General features: G+C 42.2%; 1 protein-coding gene across 1 annotated transcript; it reads right to left on the bottom strand.

The window, feature by feature from the left end:
* Positions 1-3,582: 3,582 nt before the first annotated feature.
* On the bottom strand, positions 3,583-9,436 carry LOC145501809 (uncharacterized). Its single transcript, XM_081481200.1, has 5 exons — positions 8,278-9,436; positions 7,753-8,065; positions 7,415-7,537; positions 6,496-6,629; positions 3,583-3,845 (listed from the first exon to the last, which is right to left on the bottom strand). Exons 1-5 carry the CDS (start codon positions 9,434-9,436, stop codon positions 3,583-3,585), a joined length of 1,992 nt encoding a protein of 663 aa, XP_081337326.1.
* Positions 9,437-18,166: the final 8,730 nt, after the last annotated feature.

The following is an 18,166-nucleotide window of genomic DNA, read 5'->3' as shown; positions in this document are numbered from 1 at the left end:
TGCAGGGTTTTGTTGCAGTGTCTCAATCATTTATTACTGTATAATATACTTGAAAGGTACACAAAAATATATAATATCAATATATATGATAATTAACGCATTCGTTTTAGGTTAAACTCCAAGATTTATAAGCCTCTCAGTGGGGTCTCATAACATAGCAATTATTTCACGAGTGCATCATTGCAAAAAAAAAAAAAAAAAAAGGAAAAAAGAAACAGTTGCCTCAGTGGGTAGTTCAGTACAGCTAGTTAGCTAAATTTGGGAAGAATAATTTTGCCCTAATTTAGAGATGGGCGTGAGGTTTTGTGTTTCCAAAAGAGCTGCTAGAGACTCTTGATTTGTTTTCATTCCACTCTTGATCTAGAGAGTATTTAAAAGACTTAAGTTCAGTTTCACTTGATGATTTCTCCTTTCCTTATCTTCATACATTCCCAATACTTGGTCAGGAGAATGTAGTTTTTCATCGTAAAAGCTACTTGAGAATTTTCATGACAACAAAGTGTGCTGGTATTGTATTGAGCGCACAATCAGTAGAGGTCTTAGTGTCACAATTATAAAGAATTGAAAATCAGATAGACCTGTGATTAAATCAAGGATTGAACGAGTTTTTAAGTTGCATGACTGTTACGAAAATGGGTAGTATAGTTTTAATACAATCATTGATGATTGTTGATTTTAACATTGTATCCTAGTTGAAATAGAATGATTCTCGACAAAGCAAACGTGTTCTCCCAAGTTCCCTCTCTACTTAGACTATTGATTTGATTTCTCGAGAGTCAAGCTATGTCATTGTTTTTAGTTAACGCTGTGTGTGTTGATACTAAATATTATCAATTGGTAGAAGAGAACTTTTTTTTTTTCCAGTGCAAATGTAAGTTGCGTTATTTTTTACTAGCAATTTTTTTTCTATGTAAATACACTTCTTTTTTTGCAATGTACAGAAATAAAGTATTTGAGAGTTACTTTTAGTGCTATTTTCTAGTCTTGCATTTTCTCGCTAAAGTTCATGAAATTCCATCGAGAAGATTCAGAGCCATCTTAACTTTTCGAAAATTTAGAGTGGCTATGAAGCCACTAGACAGAATATCTTTAAATTTTGCAAAACGTTGCATCTAATATTCTTATCACAATTCCCATTATAAAGATGGCGGTCACCGAGCTCTTTTTGAGTAATAAGCACTTTTAAAAAGCTAAACTTTAGTGTATTTTTAGAAACAGGTTATCGTGTTTTTATGGTAACCTATCATGCCATAAAAATTACTGTTGCTAGTTTACCAACGGCTGGGCATTTATGTCATATAGTCCATGTGCCAGGACCCCAAAAAATAACATTTCAGTACCACTCAGGGGGAGTAATGCTACCATATATTTGAAAACTGCAATTACTTTAATTTCATATTATGTATGAAAGCAATGCTAAATGAGTAGCTTAATAGGATTTATCACGTGACAAAGTGGCGTCACTCATTTCTACAGAATCATCAGGATACAAGCAATGACTGCTTAAAAGTAGTATTTCCCTGCTCAATAACCATACGTAAAGGGTACTTTATATGTGTAATGATGGAAATTTCTGCCAGATGAGTTTTTAAACCACTTACTTAAAACTTACATGAGCTTTAAGGATTTTGTTTCCATGGCAACGGTGAAAAATATTTAAATTTCAACAAAAAAACTTTTAAGTATTTCTTTAATGCGTTGATCTCGCAGAATTTTCGCCAAACGAAAGCAGGAGAAAATAAGTGATTCACAACTAATGATTTGGTGAGATGCAATTGCTACCAAGACAGTGGTTCTCAATTAATACCTGTCGGCGATCTTGGATCCGCCATTTTGGATCCGCCATCTTGGCTGTTAAAACACCATCATTCTAAAGCAGAATGTGGCAAAAGTGTTTGAAAATTGAAAGAATTTTCCCTTTTGATTCAAAGCACTCATTATGCAATGAAAAAAACTTTTGAAAAGCTCGCTTGTGTTGAAGAAGCCCAAAAATTTATAAGAAATTGAGAAATATTACCATAAAAAGAAAGCATAATTCACGAGAAGGAGTAATGGTTTCACAATTTCCTCAACGCTACCTTCTTGATCTAGCTTAACGGATTATTTCTATTGATATTTAAAATGCCTTAATTTTCCTGATCCTCCTCGTCATCAGAGCATTGTTCATCAAGCATCTCCTCCTCCTCCTCCTCCTCAGCACTATTAGGGAGTTTAAGAAAACCACGACGTCAAAGGCAACCAGAACGTCACCAAACAAAAGGTTTAATGAGCAAAACAATAAGAGACCTTAAGCAAAGCACGACGCCAACGGCAACGAGAACGTTACCAAACAAAAGATTTAATGACCAGAACAATGGCTGTGCACGTGCGTTATAAATCTTTGTACATTTCTTTGCCGTCCTCTACAAAATAACAACGTGAAATGACCAAATTCTGCGTCACTGAACGTGGACGACGGCGGCTAATTTTTCGTATTTCCATTTGGAATTGAACGCTGTCATTGCATATTTAGCTTGAGCACGTTTTTAGAGCCATCGTCGCACCAAACAGATCTAGACAATCGCGAATTTCGCTGGTAAAATATAAATCAATTTTTTACTAGGCGTCGTCCTCGGCGTCGTCGCCGTCGTCGCCGTCGTTGCTTAAGCTCCCTATTGTTGCAGTCACGAAGGCGGCACATATCGGTGCATTTAAGGCCATTTGTAAGGCAAGTCGGCACGTGGACAGTTTGCATGATCTTGCACAAAAACAGGAGACAAACTCAAGAAGAACTGCGGGGGAAGGTTTCCCATTCATCCATTTGATGGATAAGTTGCAGTACTCCTCGACCCATCCTTGACCAACTGGTGAAGGGACTCGAGGGCAGCTCTGTAAACTTCTCCAAATAGCTGCTTGCAGTTGGTAGTTTGCTCTCAAGGAGTACGTCCTTAAACAACAGAAACAATCTACACAGGGAGGTAGCTGGTTCGAGTCAACTTTGCCTTGTTTGGCACAGAATATCCTACAACAAAATCCAATGGCGTTACAGACTCCACAAGCATGCGGTAATAATGAAAAAAAGCCTTAGACGTAATAACTACAGCTCTGCATGTGCTGCATGGAGAAACACTCTGGTACCTGCTTCCTCGTGCGTCGACCTGAGCTCTTCCCTTGCTGTTACTCCGACTGAGGAGAGTTCATAGCAGTAATCCTCGGTCGTTACGAAAATTGTCTTTCCGGCGAACCTCTCTCTGTGCCTCTCATTTTGCCATTTTTCTAAAATAAATTTGCTCAGGAGTGATTTATTCTTGGAATTGGCCAAGAATGTCCGCCATTGAAGTATCTTGTAGTCTGCCTTGAAGTTTCTGACTTTATGACCGCTTTCTGAGCCTCTCTTCTCTCTCTTGTGGTTTTTGATCGAATTTTTTCTGTAAACGTCGAAGACCACGTCAATACGTTGGCTGTCTGTTCCTTCATGCAAAACCATGGACATCTTACTGTCAGCCAATTCAGCAAATGTTTTCTGGTCGCCTCTTATCTTCTGGACCATTACCACTCCGTCAAAACTTCGCCCGCACGGCTGAGGAATCATATCTGCTGCTGTCACATTCTTCTGGCAGGCTCCTTGGCAAGTAATGATTTGCTGGTTCTCCTCAGCAATCCATCAGCCGTGTCAAGGGCCCAAGGGCGAGGTCCCAGAGGGTGATTCAGTACATCATTCATCTTCAACGTTCTGTTCTCAGCAGCAATGACCGGAGCAAGCTGCGCACGATCCGCTTTAATAATTACTTCCTTGCTTGACCCTATTTGTCCTTTAATCTTCTTGTTTAAGCTTTGAGGTTCGTAATTTTGTCGCAAAATTTCACCTTACGTTGGTCAGACTCAAGCCTGTCATGACAAAATTTCTTATAAGCCGTCTCTCAGAAAGGCTCTGCCGGAACCATGGAGATCGTTCTCTATCTCACGAGTTGCGAGGTTACCGGTAGATAGACAAACTACGTCTTGCCTTTCTCCCTTAAAGGGATTGATCCAGCTTCCTTCGAGCATGGACATCATCAATTTCATGTTTTCTTCGTGTCGTGCGATCACCAGCGTTATATGGAGGTACAAGCGAGATTACTGGAGGATCAATGTTTCTTTTCCTTGTCCTAGCTTGCTCAGTTCCAGGGGGCCGAAGGAGGTTCCGGGAGCAAAATGCCTGGCTTAGACAGCAATAAAATTTACTCGATGAGATGTTTCTGCGCCATAAAGCGTCTCTTCTATTCTATCAATGTTATCCCACGCACGCGTTGCCTGAATATTTTTCGGCAAAGGAACATCATTATCAGGCGTCAAAGCCATTTTTTGTAGGCAAAGCCGGCTGTGTTTATTTCCTCAATTTGCGTATAGGCAATCCTATGCCCACATCGGCTTAACATCTGTATAAGCTCAACAATGCGGTTTGCAAAGTTTTTGCTGCGTATGGTAATAGCATTTGCTTGGAAGGTTTTCCTCCAGTTATCCCGTATATAATATCTTGGCTAAAAGAGTTGCCAACAAGGCACCGGTGGCGATGAGGATATTCCGTTGGATTTCTGAAATGCTAGTTAGAAGAGTATATAGAAAAACATCTAGTTCTGCTGGGAGATTGATTGCATTCTCACATAGTTCAGAAGACTTCGGTGGCCATGCCATTTCAGTATTGTTTGAAAGAACTACATCACAGATGTACAGTCCAACTTGCTATTTTCCTTGACTTTACATGGAGTCAGCTCTGTTGTCGAATTGCTAAGGTAAAGTTACTATCTCTCTGGCCAGTTGAGCATTTGAAAATTTTTTTGAAAGAACAAAAACTTTATTATTGTTCGGGAGATCTTCAAATTGTAACAAGTCGCCGAAATTGTTTTCTAACTTTCTTCAGAAATGTCTCTTTCGTTGATTTGGATATTTCAGTAGCGCCCATTGATCGCATGGAGATTCCTGCTTCTCTGTCAGATCAACCATCTAAATAAGCCTGGGCTTTAATAAATCTGATCAAATAAACTCAAACAGTTTGTCATAAGCTTGCGACTCGATATCAAAAAAAAAATTGGTTTTTCATCCGAGTCCGGTTCACTGCTTTCCAAGTCAGTGTACTTACTCGCTTTATCTGGTCAGGTACAATCTAAAAAAAACCGACCATGGTAACACGCTTCAGCTGCTACCAAATCACGACAGGCAAGGCTAGTAAGCGTGCTATCACCCGCAGCAATAGCAGCTTTTCTGACGCATCTAAATACAAGTCAACCTACTGAGTCAAAGGGATCGCGTGTTCTTGTACATGCAGACTTATTTTCGCAAAAAGTGTACATTTTCGTGCAAGGTCTGCTCGTGCTTGGCTCTTGCCGACGAGATCTTTGCCCTTCGCTTTCCAAATTAAACTTCGAAATCTGTTTCGCAGCCGTTGTTTGAAAAATGCTCTCTAACTAATCGCGCTTCATGCTAAAAAGACCACGGCATTTCCTGTGATATATGACTTGGGGAATTTCTCCTTCCTTGGTATTCTCTGCCAATGAATAAAGCAATGGCCCATGACTTTTAATTGTAGTCGTCTTCAATAAATATTTTAATTAGCCAACTTTTATCACATGAGCAATGAATAATACAAGTTTTAAAAGCAGGTCGTTTTGTTTGGTCTATAGGAATAAAACAACAATTGAAACTGTACATAGCAGTCAAGTTTCCTTGAGTCGAACACACTCTTGAATGTTTGTAAGTATTTTGTTCAGTGAACATAAAAATATTAAGTGTTCCCTGTTTCTCTATACTACTTGATAAAAAGCGTCCAAACTACGAAATTTGGCAAGATTTTTGAAGTATTTACCGTTCAGCGAGACCGTCATCTCAGACGTTACCCATGATGCTTTTCGAGTTTGGGCTGCATGGTTTCATTTAAGTTTTTCTTTTTCAAATCAACTTATAAATTTTAGTTATTAACCTAAAATGTTAAAAAAAGTTGTTCACTGTACAATGTAGTAATTTATTAATATTATAATTAAAGAACGCATTTAAAATAACTGTTTTAATGTGAGCCTCGTTTCCATGTCGCAGCACTATTTTTGAAAAAAAGAAGTACGCAAAAAATACTGAAAGCTACTCTTTCACGATTGTTATCAAGTAAATTTGAAAAGTCCTTCATACAACCTTTCATCAGATATCACTCACATTTTCTTCCCCCGAGTGGTACCGAGAACCTGCCCTGGCCCATGGACTAATACCTTTAGAGCGTTTTCACTCACGTGGCCAGCGGCCATGTAAATTTGTTGGAACAAAACAAAATGTTTACATCAGACAAAAGCTAAGTAAGTCCCACCGCTTGCAACCTCGTTCCCAGGGTCCTCTCTCTTCCTCCCTCGAGAAAGTACCCTGGTTGCGGCTGGTCACGTGTCTGCTAGCTTTTGGCAGTTCCAGAAAACTGATTCGAGGGAAGGGCAGGACAGTTAAAGTTTGTCTCCATTTAGCTCACCTACTGAGTCCAGTAGGTAGTGGAATTTGTACCTTCCGCCGAACTCAAAGCGAAGGCACTGACACATTCGATATTGGAGTTCAGTGCATCAAAGTTCGGCTTAAAGGTTAGCTCTGCATTTGGCTGAATTTTCCCATCGATAGTTGGACGGTCTCTGGAATTTGTGCTGGTGAAAATAATTGGCACAGAGCTTGGAAATGACGACCACAACAATAAATGAACCGCGCCGTGAATTTAATTTCATTTTTCATTCCGCAAAATCACAACGTAGGTATTTACTCATTCGTTTAGAGCTAAATACGTCGTTTGTTCGCCTACAAAGGTAGCTTTGAATTTCATTTCAGGGCTCAGTTACTCCTGTAGCGGCCGCCTTTCTATGCAGAACGGGGCGCGAGAAACATTGGTACGATCCACACGTCTAACAGTTCTAAACCGATTTATTTTCCACGGTGTTGGGACGAATTATTACAGCTTGAACAGGTTAAAGTTCAAAGTAAGGCATGAGGGGATTTCCTTACCACAATGTCCGGATAAGATTGTCAAAGACTGTAATGGAACGTACTCGGGGATGGCTTCGGGTGAAGCTTGAGTAAACAGGTAACAAAGCTACAAATACAAACTGAAAATACACGGACGTTGCGAAAACGTTCTCCTAGCACGAGGAGCCCCTTTTTTAAGTCCCGTATTAGAACTAGGGGATGACGGGATGCGTAACGCAACACTAAACGACTGAGAAGGCGTTACATGGCTCCCCTCATACATTGTAAGAATGTATGAAGTTACAATAACAAATATCAAACAGAATAAGTTCTATCAATGTCAATCATTCCTATATGAAGGAACAGTTCAGGCTCCCCGAAGAGGTCGTACTCGGGTAATAAAGGTTTCTTCATCCGCGCACGGAATCAGTCGTCCCTTTCACCTTCATTTGGACGGTAAATCAGGACCAACTTGTGGATAGGTCTTTCAAAGAACTTCTTTGTTCCAGACTTGGTGACGAGGAGGAGGACCTTGGGTACAAGCCCATCTTCACTGGGATAGACCTCCGTCACTTTGGCAAGTGGCCACTGGTTTCTAGGGGAGGAATCATCGCGAATAAGGACAATATCACCAACTTGGCTGTTAGGACTGACATTATTCCATTTCTGACGTTTCTGTTGTAGCAAGCAGTATTCTCGTTGCCAGCGGCGCCAAAATTGATCTGACAGGTATTGAACCCTTCTCCATCTCCGTCTTGAGTAGAGATCCGGTCGCGAGAAATTGCCCGGAGGGGGCAATACTACTTTTGCCTTGAGAGTAGCAGATGATTTGGGGTGATTGGCTCAGGTGCCTCTGGATCTGATAAATTGTCCACAGTGAGCGGGCGGCTGTTCACGATGTTTTCTGCTTCAGTAAACAGAGTTCGAAGGGTCTCGTCATCAAGCTGCTGGGCGTGGTCATCTAGGAGACCGGCCAGGACTGAGCGCACAGTACGAGTAAGTCGCTCCCATATGCCGCCCATATGGGATGCGCATGGCACGTTCATCTTGAACTCGATGAGGTCGCAATCTTGGGTTAGGACGTTTACTTCTTTCAGCGCAACGTTGAGCTCATTTTTCGCTCCTATGAAGTTGATCCTTGATCGCATCTCAATTTACGGACTTTGCCTCTTCGGCTGACGAATCGTCTGAGTGCATTAATGAATGCATCAGTTTCCATTGAGTTTAAGGTTTCCAGATGTATAGCCCGGGAACTAAGGCAAGTGAAGATTAGTCCCCAGCGCTTTAGCTCTTTTCGGCCCTCTTTAATGTACCAAGGGCCGAAAATGTCCATACCGGAGTATGTGAAAGGTGAAGCTGGAGTAACACGTTCTTCAGGAAGGTTCGCCATTTTTTGGACTTGGGCGGGTGCACGGAGCTTGCGACAGATGATGCACTTTCGGAGCTGCTGTGAAACAGAGGCACGTCCGTTTATAATCCAATAACCGGCTTGTCTAAGTGCATTGTGTGTCATACCGCAGCCTTGATGACGTTGTTCTTGACTGCGGTACTGTCTGATCAGAAGTTCAGTTATGTGACTCTTCTTGGGCACAACAATGGGATGTTTAACTTCATACGCTAAGGCAGCTTTCTGGAGTCGGCCCCCTACTCTGAGCATTCCTTTTTCGTCAAGAAATGGGTCAAGCCTAAAGAGTGAACTGGTTTGCTTCGACTTTTCATTTCTGGTGTGAGCATTCTGGCGGTTCTGGAACATGGGATCTTTGCCGCTAAGGTTTTGGAGTACTTGAATCTCCTTGCCAAAGTACCAGAACTGTACTGACTTGAAAATTACTTCTTCTGCTACGTGCATTTCTTCCACGGTTGGAGGACCAGAAACAGGCCTTGAATTGTACTGTTTGTTGGGACGGTTCCTTTCAATCACTCTCTGGATGCGAACAATGCTTCTTTTCAGGCGACTGAGGGACGATGAATGAGTGAAGCGTTCCAACTCTAAAACATCTGGAAAGGCTTTCTCTTCTTTGTTTTCAGGCCTGACTTGGTTGGAGATGAGGACAGCTGTATTGACTTTCTTTACTTCCGCATCTTCAGGGCTCAGATCAGGGACTGGATCCGAGTTCACCACAATCACATCTGTCTCCCACAAGAAACTCGGGCCTTTGAACCACGGTTCATGTTCTGCAAGTTGTTTGGCGGTTGTGCCTCGTGAGGCAACGTCAACTGGGTTGCTAGCGCTGGAAACATAGTGCCACTGTTCTGGTTTTGATCTTTCATGGATGTGATGTACACGGTTTCCAGCATACGTATGGAAACGCTTCGCTTCGTTACGTATGTAACCCAAAACGACGGAGGAGTCCGTGTAAAATACTTCTACTGGATCTTTGTAGTTGAGCTCTCTGCTGAGCATGGAGACCACGTTGACCGAAATTACTGCAGCAGTAAGTTCACGCCGTGGAGTTGACATTGGCTTCAGTGGTGCAACTCGAGCCTTCCCCATTAGGAAACTGACGTGTACTTGGTTCGAGCTGTTTACAAGTCGGAGGTAAGTTACTTGGCCAAGTCCTACATCACTGACATCATCTTGGAATCATAATTTTCTCTAGGAGAGGTAGTTCTGACCTCCATTTTTCCCACTGTGAGTGGACATGGCTTGGTACGGGATCATCCCAATCGATGCCATCATGGCACAGTTCTTGAAGTAACTGTTTTCCCACTAAGATGACTGGTGCCACTATCCCTAACGGATCGTACACCGAACTCACGGTTGAAAGAATTCCCCTGCGGGTGAGAGGTTTATCCTTAAGTTCTATGCGGAATCCAAACGTATCAGATTCAATGCACCAGTAGGTACCCAGTGAACGCTGGACAGGTAAGATGTCATGACGAAGATCAAGATCCTTCAGGTCTTTGGAACGATCTTCAGCGGGCATGGCTTCCAGTACGGTCTTACTGTTACTAGCAAATTTGTGTAAGCGTAAGTTAGCGGCTGCACACATGGCTTTCGTGTTCCTGATGATATCGATGGCACTTTCAGGTGTAACAAAAGACTTTAATCCATCATCAACGTAGAAGTCTCGTTGAAGAAAGTGTGCAGCTGCCTGGCCAAATTGCTCTCGACCTGCCTCAGCTGTGGCTCTTAGACCAAAATTGGCGACGCCTGGCGAAGAGATGGCTCCGAAGAGATGGGCATTCATCCGATATTCACAAATTTGGCCATTCAGATCATTGTCTTTAAACCATAGAAATCTCAGAAAGTTTCTGTGTTCTGGGTTAACATGAAAACTGTGAAACATCTGTTCGATGTCGCATGTTACTGCTGTTTCTTCTTTTCGAAACCTTGAGAGTACAACAACGAGACCATTCATCATGTCTGGTCCTTGTATGAGATGTCTGTTGAGCGACTGATCTTGGAAGACAGCGCTGCAATCGAAGACTATTCGAATTTGATCTGGTTTCTTGGGGTGGTAGATGTCAAAATGTGGGAGGTACCAGACCTTCCCAGCATTGGTCTCCAGTTCCTCTTGTGGGACGAGACTGGCATGGTTCTTGTTAAAGATCTTCTGCATGAACTCAGTGTAATGTTTTAGTGTCTTGCCATTTTTAAGGAGTTTCCTCTTGATGCCAAGTAGCCTTTTCAGACATTGTTCACGATTGTTTGGCAAAGTCACATCATCTGTTTTGAATGGTAAGGGCATTTCCCAATTTCCCGTTTGATTCTTGTGGATGCTGGTAGTGAGAATGTTACAGAAACGCCTGTCTTCCACGGACTCGCTCTTTTCGGTGCCAGGAATGTTTCGGGTGTGGTGAAGTTCACTGTAGTCCAATTGCATTATTTCTCTAACTTGCTGGGGCGAGGTAACATCTTTAATGTTGTGCCTTGTGGCAAAGGAGATCACAGAATCTTCTTTGGAACTGTTGCTTGTCGGCACATTGAAGTGGTTCTGAGGGACTTCTCGCTGTATCGTAATGCGATTAACTGTCGCACAGTTCACACTATCTTCTCTCTTGTGTAGACACACAGGACCGATAATTGTCCAACCGAACTTATACTCTTCAGCCCGAGGCTCATCTTCTCTGTCATAGATGATACTCAACGGCTGGAAGGCAGATGGAATGTTACGACCAATTAATATTCCAATCTCTGTACCAGGATGGTGATGTATGCGATGAGCCAAGACCTGGTTACTTCTGGTGTTGCAATGTCTTCTTGACTGGCTGGAATTGTATCTTGAGAGTAAGCAAATGGAACCTTAATAGGCTTGTGTAGATTGTCAATGTCCTGGATGTGTAATCCATTCACTTTCTGAGTGCGGACACTGTTTACTCCTGTAATCGTGTTTATTTCAAGGTTTACATCTCGGCCCTTAACTCCTAGCTGTTCGAGAAGGGTATCTGTAACGAAAACATCTGTCGACTGGTCATCCAGTACTGCATAGGTTGGTACCTTCACTGAGGAATTGTCTTGGTGGAAGACTTCAAGAAGAACTATTCGCGCACAAGAGCGTGCTGGCTGGTTTTGTCCACAAACTTGAGAACAGGCAGAATTAGCTTGGCTAATGTCTTTCTTTTCATGTCTTGTCGGATCATGAAGTATAGTGGCGTGTTTCTGTCGGCAGATCTTGCACTGTAGCTTGTCTCTGTTGCAGTCTTTGGAGATATGCCTGTTAGAGCTGACACACTTGAGACAGATCCTGTTCTTCGTTAAGAAGTCTTTACGCTCTTCATAGCTAAGCCTTTGGAACTGCTCACAGCCATTCATTACATGGGACTTCATCTTTTGATAGAAGTAGTATGTATCAGAGTCAGGTGGAGTGGTGTGGCCTGGTTGCTGAGGGGTTGGCAAGTTGCTTGGTGGAGTGGTTCTCAGGTTTGGTTGCTGAGCTTGGATTGCTGCCACTTGCGATTCTTTGTCAACAAGGTTTAGTTCACTGTCGTTGCCTGAAGGTGATGCGAATGTCAAAGCAACATTTGAATTTCGGCTACGACGAAATTGGCGACCTGCAGGCTTGCCTCGGTCAGGGGTTGTGGAGCCAGTTGTTCCTGGACTTTGCAGAATTTGAGGGATGTTTGTCCTTTCTCCATGGTAGCGTACTTCTTCAGCAAACTCTTCAAAGGATGGGAAGGCATCTTTTCCTTTCTTTCTCTGAAGCTTTAACACTTTATTTGACCACGTTGCTTTAAACCACCCAGGTAGCTTTTCAACTAGGACTTGAATTTGTGAAGGGTAACTGAGAAATTTGAGACTTTCGATATGCTTGCTTGCGATTTTTACTTGTTGCAAGAAATCACTGAACTCTTCCAGACCAGTTGCATCGTTTGGTCCGACCTTAGGCCAAGTTGTTAGTTTCTTTTCAAAGTCTGTGCTGATAATGGCAGGTTACCAAAACGTTCCTTGAGGATTTTGCGTGCTTCCTGGTATGCACTTTCGGGGTCTTGTACTAGGTATTGTAATTGTTCCACGACCCTTTTGGCTTTACCTCCCAAGTATTGGTACAAGAGATGTAACTTCTGTCTAGCTGTAACTGGTGCAGAATCAATTAGACTTTCAAATGCATTTTCCCACAAGAAGAATTTAGTTTTGTCCGAGTCGTTGCTTTCAAAAACATCAGGTGTCGCCTGTGGTAGTCGCTGTAACTGGGTAATCTTCGCAAGGGTATCCGTAAGTTGGGCTGTGTAGCTTTGCGATACTGGAAGAAACGGGGTTACAGGTGGCGGAAAGAAGGCTGGACGGTTTCCACACAAGCCCCTTGGTGTAGAAGGATGGTACTCTGACTGTGCAGTGGTGATTGCTGGAATAATCGGGGGGCGCTGACCTCCACTGCTGAAGCTGGTGGTAGTGTAAACAGGTGAAAATGGACACAAGATTCTCCTGGGTTCTTGAACTGACGGTACCGGTGGTGCTTGGGGCGGTGCGCTGTGTGAGGTTGGAGGCTCTGGTTGAGGGTGTAGCACGTGAATTGAAGGTGACGAAGATGTGACCGATACATTGTTTGTTGCTGGCGTTACTGGGGTAGAAGATGTTAAGATGGGAGCCTCTGGTGTGGAGGTCAACCCGGCTTCCTCGTGGTAGTTCAGAAAGGCACCAATAGGATCGTGCAGAGTAGTGGGCAGCAAAGGTTGTTGTTCGTCATCTAGTCGATTCTCTTCGTCGATCGCTTTTTTGTATACAGCTTCTTGGGCTGCGATTTCTTCAAGTTCTTTTTGTATCCTTAACTGCTCTAACTCATTTTCTTGTTCTGCGATGACTGGTGAGAACTTGAGTTTCTCTTTTAGAGCAGCCTTTTTGGTCTGGCAGGCAATAAGTGTCTCTCTGGACAAACTTTTGCTGGACCCTGATTTAGTAGAGGCTCGCGATCGGCTTGACTTTCATGAGTAAATAGATTTACTATTCTCTTCAAGCCTTTTAATTTCTTGCACGGCAGTAGTGTGTGCAATTTTCCAGGCGTCATATATTTATGACTGTTTATTCGAGGCACGCTGACATTCGCTAGTCTCGTCTGACAATTCAACCCAATCATCAAAAGCTTGTTGGACTTCGTCTACATCTCTAGCTGTTTGTGCAATTTCCCTTCTGATTTCATCAGGGCTTTTGCAATCACGCACAAAACCTTCAAAACTTCTTAACTTTGTTCGTAACTCGCGGTCACAAGCTAACGCGGCTTTTTTCTTTAAATCATATTGATATTCTCTTCCTTTGGACGTGAGGGTCCTGGATCTAGTTTCACTACCATCGTGTTCGAGATTGTCTGTATCTTTAGGCAAAATTTTGACTTCATTTGAATTAAACGAAGGTTCTTCGAACGAAGCAATAGGAAAAGGACTAACCTTCGTCCCTGTCGAAGCGATAGGTTCTTCTGATGTTGATCTGGGAATTTTTGTTTCCTTGTCCGGTTGGGTGACATCTTGTTTTGAAGCGAAGGTCAACCCAATGCCGGTGTCTTCGTGTTTATCTCCTTTCTGTTCTTCCGATTGCATGATGATTATGAGGTTCTCTCGAGTGTTCACTAGTCTTTGACTGTAGCGGCCGCCTTTCTATGCAGAACGGGGCGCGAGAAACATTGGTACGATCCACACGTCCAACAGTTCTAAACCGGTTTATTTTCCACGGTGTTGGGACGAATTATTACAGCTTGAACAGGTTAAAGTTCAAAGTAAGGTATGAGAGGATTTCCTTACCACAATGTCCGGATAAGATTGTCAAAGACTGTAATGGAACGTACTCGGGGATGGCTTCGGGTGAAGCTTGAGTAAACAGGTGACAAAGCTACAAATACACACTGAAAATACACGGACGTTGCGAAAACGTTCTCCTAGCACGAGGAGCCCCTTTTTTTAAGTCCCGTATTAGAACTAGGGGATGACGGAATGCGTAACGCAACACTGAACGACTGAGAAGGCGTTACAACTTCCATCGACAATTTGACGGTCATTCCATTCTCTTGCGGCGAAAAAAAATTACGAAGAACTTGACATCAACAACGACTGAATGCTAAATACCTTGATTAAGCAGCTTATATTTTGCGATCGGTAAAATCACAACGGAGACATTGATGCCTTCGTGTAGAGCTTGATACGTCCCGTGTTTGGCCAAGAGACTAACTTTGAATTTGACTGAATTCATCCAATCAACATTGCTGTGAGAAATTTTATGAAAAACTTGATAACAGCGACATCGGTCGCGCGTTTGCAAAATCCATCGGCTTCAGTTTTAAAACTGTTCTGGCGGTAAGTCCAATTTTCGGCAAAGAAACCGGCTTCTCATTTAGCTGAATGCATCCAGTCGATAATTTGACGGTTACTACATAAATGAACTGTTAATATTTTAACGAATTTGTTAAATAAACAAACATTTTAGATTAAGTCAGCTTAAGCACAGGGTTTTTTTATTCCATTTTTTTGTTTACTTTTAATTGCTACTGTTGGACATCTATTACTATGGAATTCACATACTTGAGCCGAGTATTACGTCCACTGAACATAAAGGGCCAACCCACCGTACACGACCGTTCTCATGTGGTTTTGATAGTTTAGTTGGGAGAGCATTGAATCGGTAGCGCAAAGTTCGAAGGTTCGAATCCCGTTCAAAGCCTGAAAATTTTTTCAGGTCTTTTTTTCTAGTAGTGCTATGGCTACATTCGAATCTATCATCATGTCTACATTTAATTGCTACTCTTGGACATCTATTACTACTTTAGACAATTATTTTTAGACTGAGCACAGTACTGCTAATGTCGAGTAATTACTTCTTAACTTAGTTTTTAAATCATGTTCTTATATTGGTTTAATTTTAGATGTTTAATTTAGGTTTTAAAATATTTATAATAAATCTTTTAGAATTCTTAATCGAGGGCCACAGGTTTATTAGTTGCATTAACTATCTAGTGTAAACCCTCGTGTAAACTCACGTGTCTACGTATGCCAACCAAAGCCGCACAGAGGGTGGGTCCTCAATTTAAATTTTGTCAATACTGTCTAGGGAGGTGAATGTTGCGCTGCTTATTTTGAAAGTGAAGGAAGTGTGTTTGTCAGCGATACTGCCTGACTAATGCTTCGTCGCTATGATCTGAACTTCTATGAGTATGAGATGCTAACTGAGAGGGAACTTTGCTTATTTTTCACTATTTTTTTAGAAACCTTCAACAACCTGCTTCCGATTAGTTTAATCAGTTTTTAACAGCAAAAGAATTAAGTCAGGGCTGGTACCCATGATCCTTTTGTATGCAATTAGGCACCTTTATATCGGATTCTGTATAATATGGCACCCATCCTCAAGTGTTAAATAGATCTATAATGCTATGGCGTTGCTGTGCATCAAGGATAATATGAGCACAGCGCTTTTGTGTTTATATTGTCTTGGCTGCAGCAGCTTGTCCATGTTACGCTGCAAACACCAAGCTAAACTACGATGGCCGAAGACCAAGAGTTTATCAGTGGCTTAATCAAAGCATTATAATAAAGTACGCGTTCTGCTGTCGGTAAATAAACCTTATAAATAATTCTGTTAAATATGCCTAAACGCTTTGTTATCGTCTTACATAGAATCAAAATAGACATAGAAACTGAGTTGTTGGTCAAGTACAAGGCCAATCAGCTCAATGTTTTCAACCCTTTCTAATTCACTGCCTTTAAGCTGAATCTCAAGATTGCGATCTTCTTTATTTACACTTCTCCATAGGCCTGGTCCATCGATTAGTATTGTCTTCATCTCTGAGCAATTAACAGATAGATTGTTGACCATTCATCAACGTTGGCCACCTCTCGGCTGAGAGTGTTCTTTAGCATAACCATAAGACGCTAGTAGGGTAGTGTAGTCGGCAAGCATGTCGATGTGCGTGTGGATATGTAGGGGTAGATCATTGATGAACATCACAAGAACTGGGGGACCCAATATGGAACCCTGGGGCACACCCGCTGTAATCAGTCCTAAAAGTCGATATCTGTCCTTTAAACGAAACCAATTGAGTACGTTCGGTTAAGTTTGACTGGTCATGAACCAGCTCCTATCTGCAATCGTGGGCAAAAGTCCTTGGGGCACTTGTGTAATTTAATGAACTATCTATGTTTTACTACTGAAGTTTGAAAAAAGCGCTGCTTTCCTTTTAAAAACGCGTTGCTCTTCCCCCTCCCCATCCAATACAGTGTTAAAAATCAGAAGAAATTGCAGGTAGTAATTTTTAACATTGTATGGGGGGTTGGAGGCGAGGGTAGGCAGGTGAAGTTGTATTCGCGTCTGCCGTGTGTCCAAAAGTGCAACTTTGTCCCGAGACTTTTGTCCATGATTGTAGTTTATAGGCTTCAAGCATTCTGAGCAGAATCACATGATCAACCGTATCAAAAGCCTTTTTGTAATCTACAAGAACCATACCATTGACACGGTTTCTATCTACATTAAATAGCAGACTGTCAACTATATATGCAAGCGCCATTTCTGTGTTGTACTGCTTTCTGAATCCAGACTGGTTCTTATAAATAAGGCCGTGAACATCGAGATATTCGAACAAATGATCATGCACGTGGCGTTCAATGATTTTTCTACGGCACCGGAATTACTGAAATGGCCTATAGTTGTTGACATCATCCACATTACAAGTATGGTACAAAGGGCAGTCACGCTGGTTCTTTTCCAACTACACGGAAACGATCCTGATGAGAGAGACAGGTTAATGAGCTTCGCTATAGAGGGCGCATGTTCCGTTATGCCATATTACAATGGAAAAATAAACGTAACTGGTTCGAGTGGCCTTATTAACGGAGTAAAATTGTACAGGATAATACAGGTTGAGATTTCAGAATGTGGCTGTTGCCCATGTTAACGGGGTGGCTGGACTGACGGGGTTTTCTTCTAAGAAAATGTAAGGGCGTTTCGCTAGGATAAAAAAACACTGGCCGTAATCACGAGGTGACCATATTAACGAGGTGATTGTGAGGCGGAGCTTCACTGTAGTGTTCACCTGTCAAATAGCCTGAAATGTCAGTCATCTCCCGCCCTTGGCTGCAGAGGACGGGAGATGAAAGTATAGCTGTTGGAAAAGTGCTGGAAAGCCAGCAGCCTCCTTAACCGGAAAAATCTGGAAATTCCAGATGGAAAATCAAATAAGACAGTTGCCAATTCTGAGTAGAAATTTTCGAAATTTAGGTTAACTATGGAAAGTTGTCCCCTTTTCCGAAAATTATGGAAAATTCTGTTCTATTCAACTGAAAATTCCGGAATATCAAACCGGAATTTTTGGTGGAGCGGAAAGCGTTCCGGACCACTGCCATTTTGTTGAGTCACTCCAGGGGACGGTACCAACTAAATATAAAGGTCTTTTCGCCAGATTAGGACTAGAATACGAGTAGTCCCTCTTTCGCTTAGTCTGACGAGCGAGACCGTAAATAATACGCGAGGAGAAAATAATTGCGTGAAATCCTGGAGGCGAGAGTTCGCGAGGCCATTTTTCCCAGCGGTTTCCTTTAGCGTCACGCACGAAGGACTAAGCGAGAGAAGGACTACCCGTAGTCTACACTAGGACCATGTGGAAAAAAGTAGGTTTTACGGCAAGGGCTATTGGAATCAACAAAGAAAACTGAGGGTAGCCACGCATTTTTCCGCGATAAGTAGCCTTGAATCCCGAAAAAAACTGACGTCAGCATTTTTTTGCCAAAAAAAGGAAAAGATATTCCTCTCAGATTTCCCTAGAATTTACCTGTATACAGAAAAGCAAACCTTCAAACTACGTGATAAATG

Source organism: Orbicella franksi, chromosome 10 (genome assembly GCF_964199315.1).
Source record: "Orbicella franksi chromosome 10, jaOrbFran1.1, whole genome shotgun sequence".
Classification (NCBI taxonomy): Eukaryota; Metazoa; Cnidaria; class Anthozoa; order Scleractinia; family Merulinidae; genus Orbicella; species Orbicella franksi.
This window is presented reverse-complemented; position numbering and strand designations above follow the sequence as displayed.

Bases quoted from the DNA above. Each gene is read 5' to 3' on its own strand.
- LOC145501809 (XM_081481200.1), bottom strand. From the start codon at position 9,436: ATGGGGAAGGCTCGAGTTGCACCACTGAAGCCAATGTCAACTCCACGG. The intron at 8,066-8,277 runs GTATGGACATTT...TCAACTTCATAG, and splicing joins TTCACCTTTCACATACTCCG to GAGCGAAAAATGAGCTCAAC. The intron at 6,630-7,414 runs GTTGGTCCTGAT...TATTTTCACCAG, and splicing joins TTTGAAAGACCTATCCACAA to CACAAATTCCAGAGACCGTC.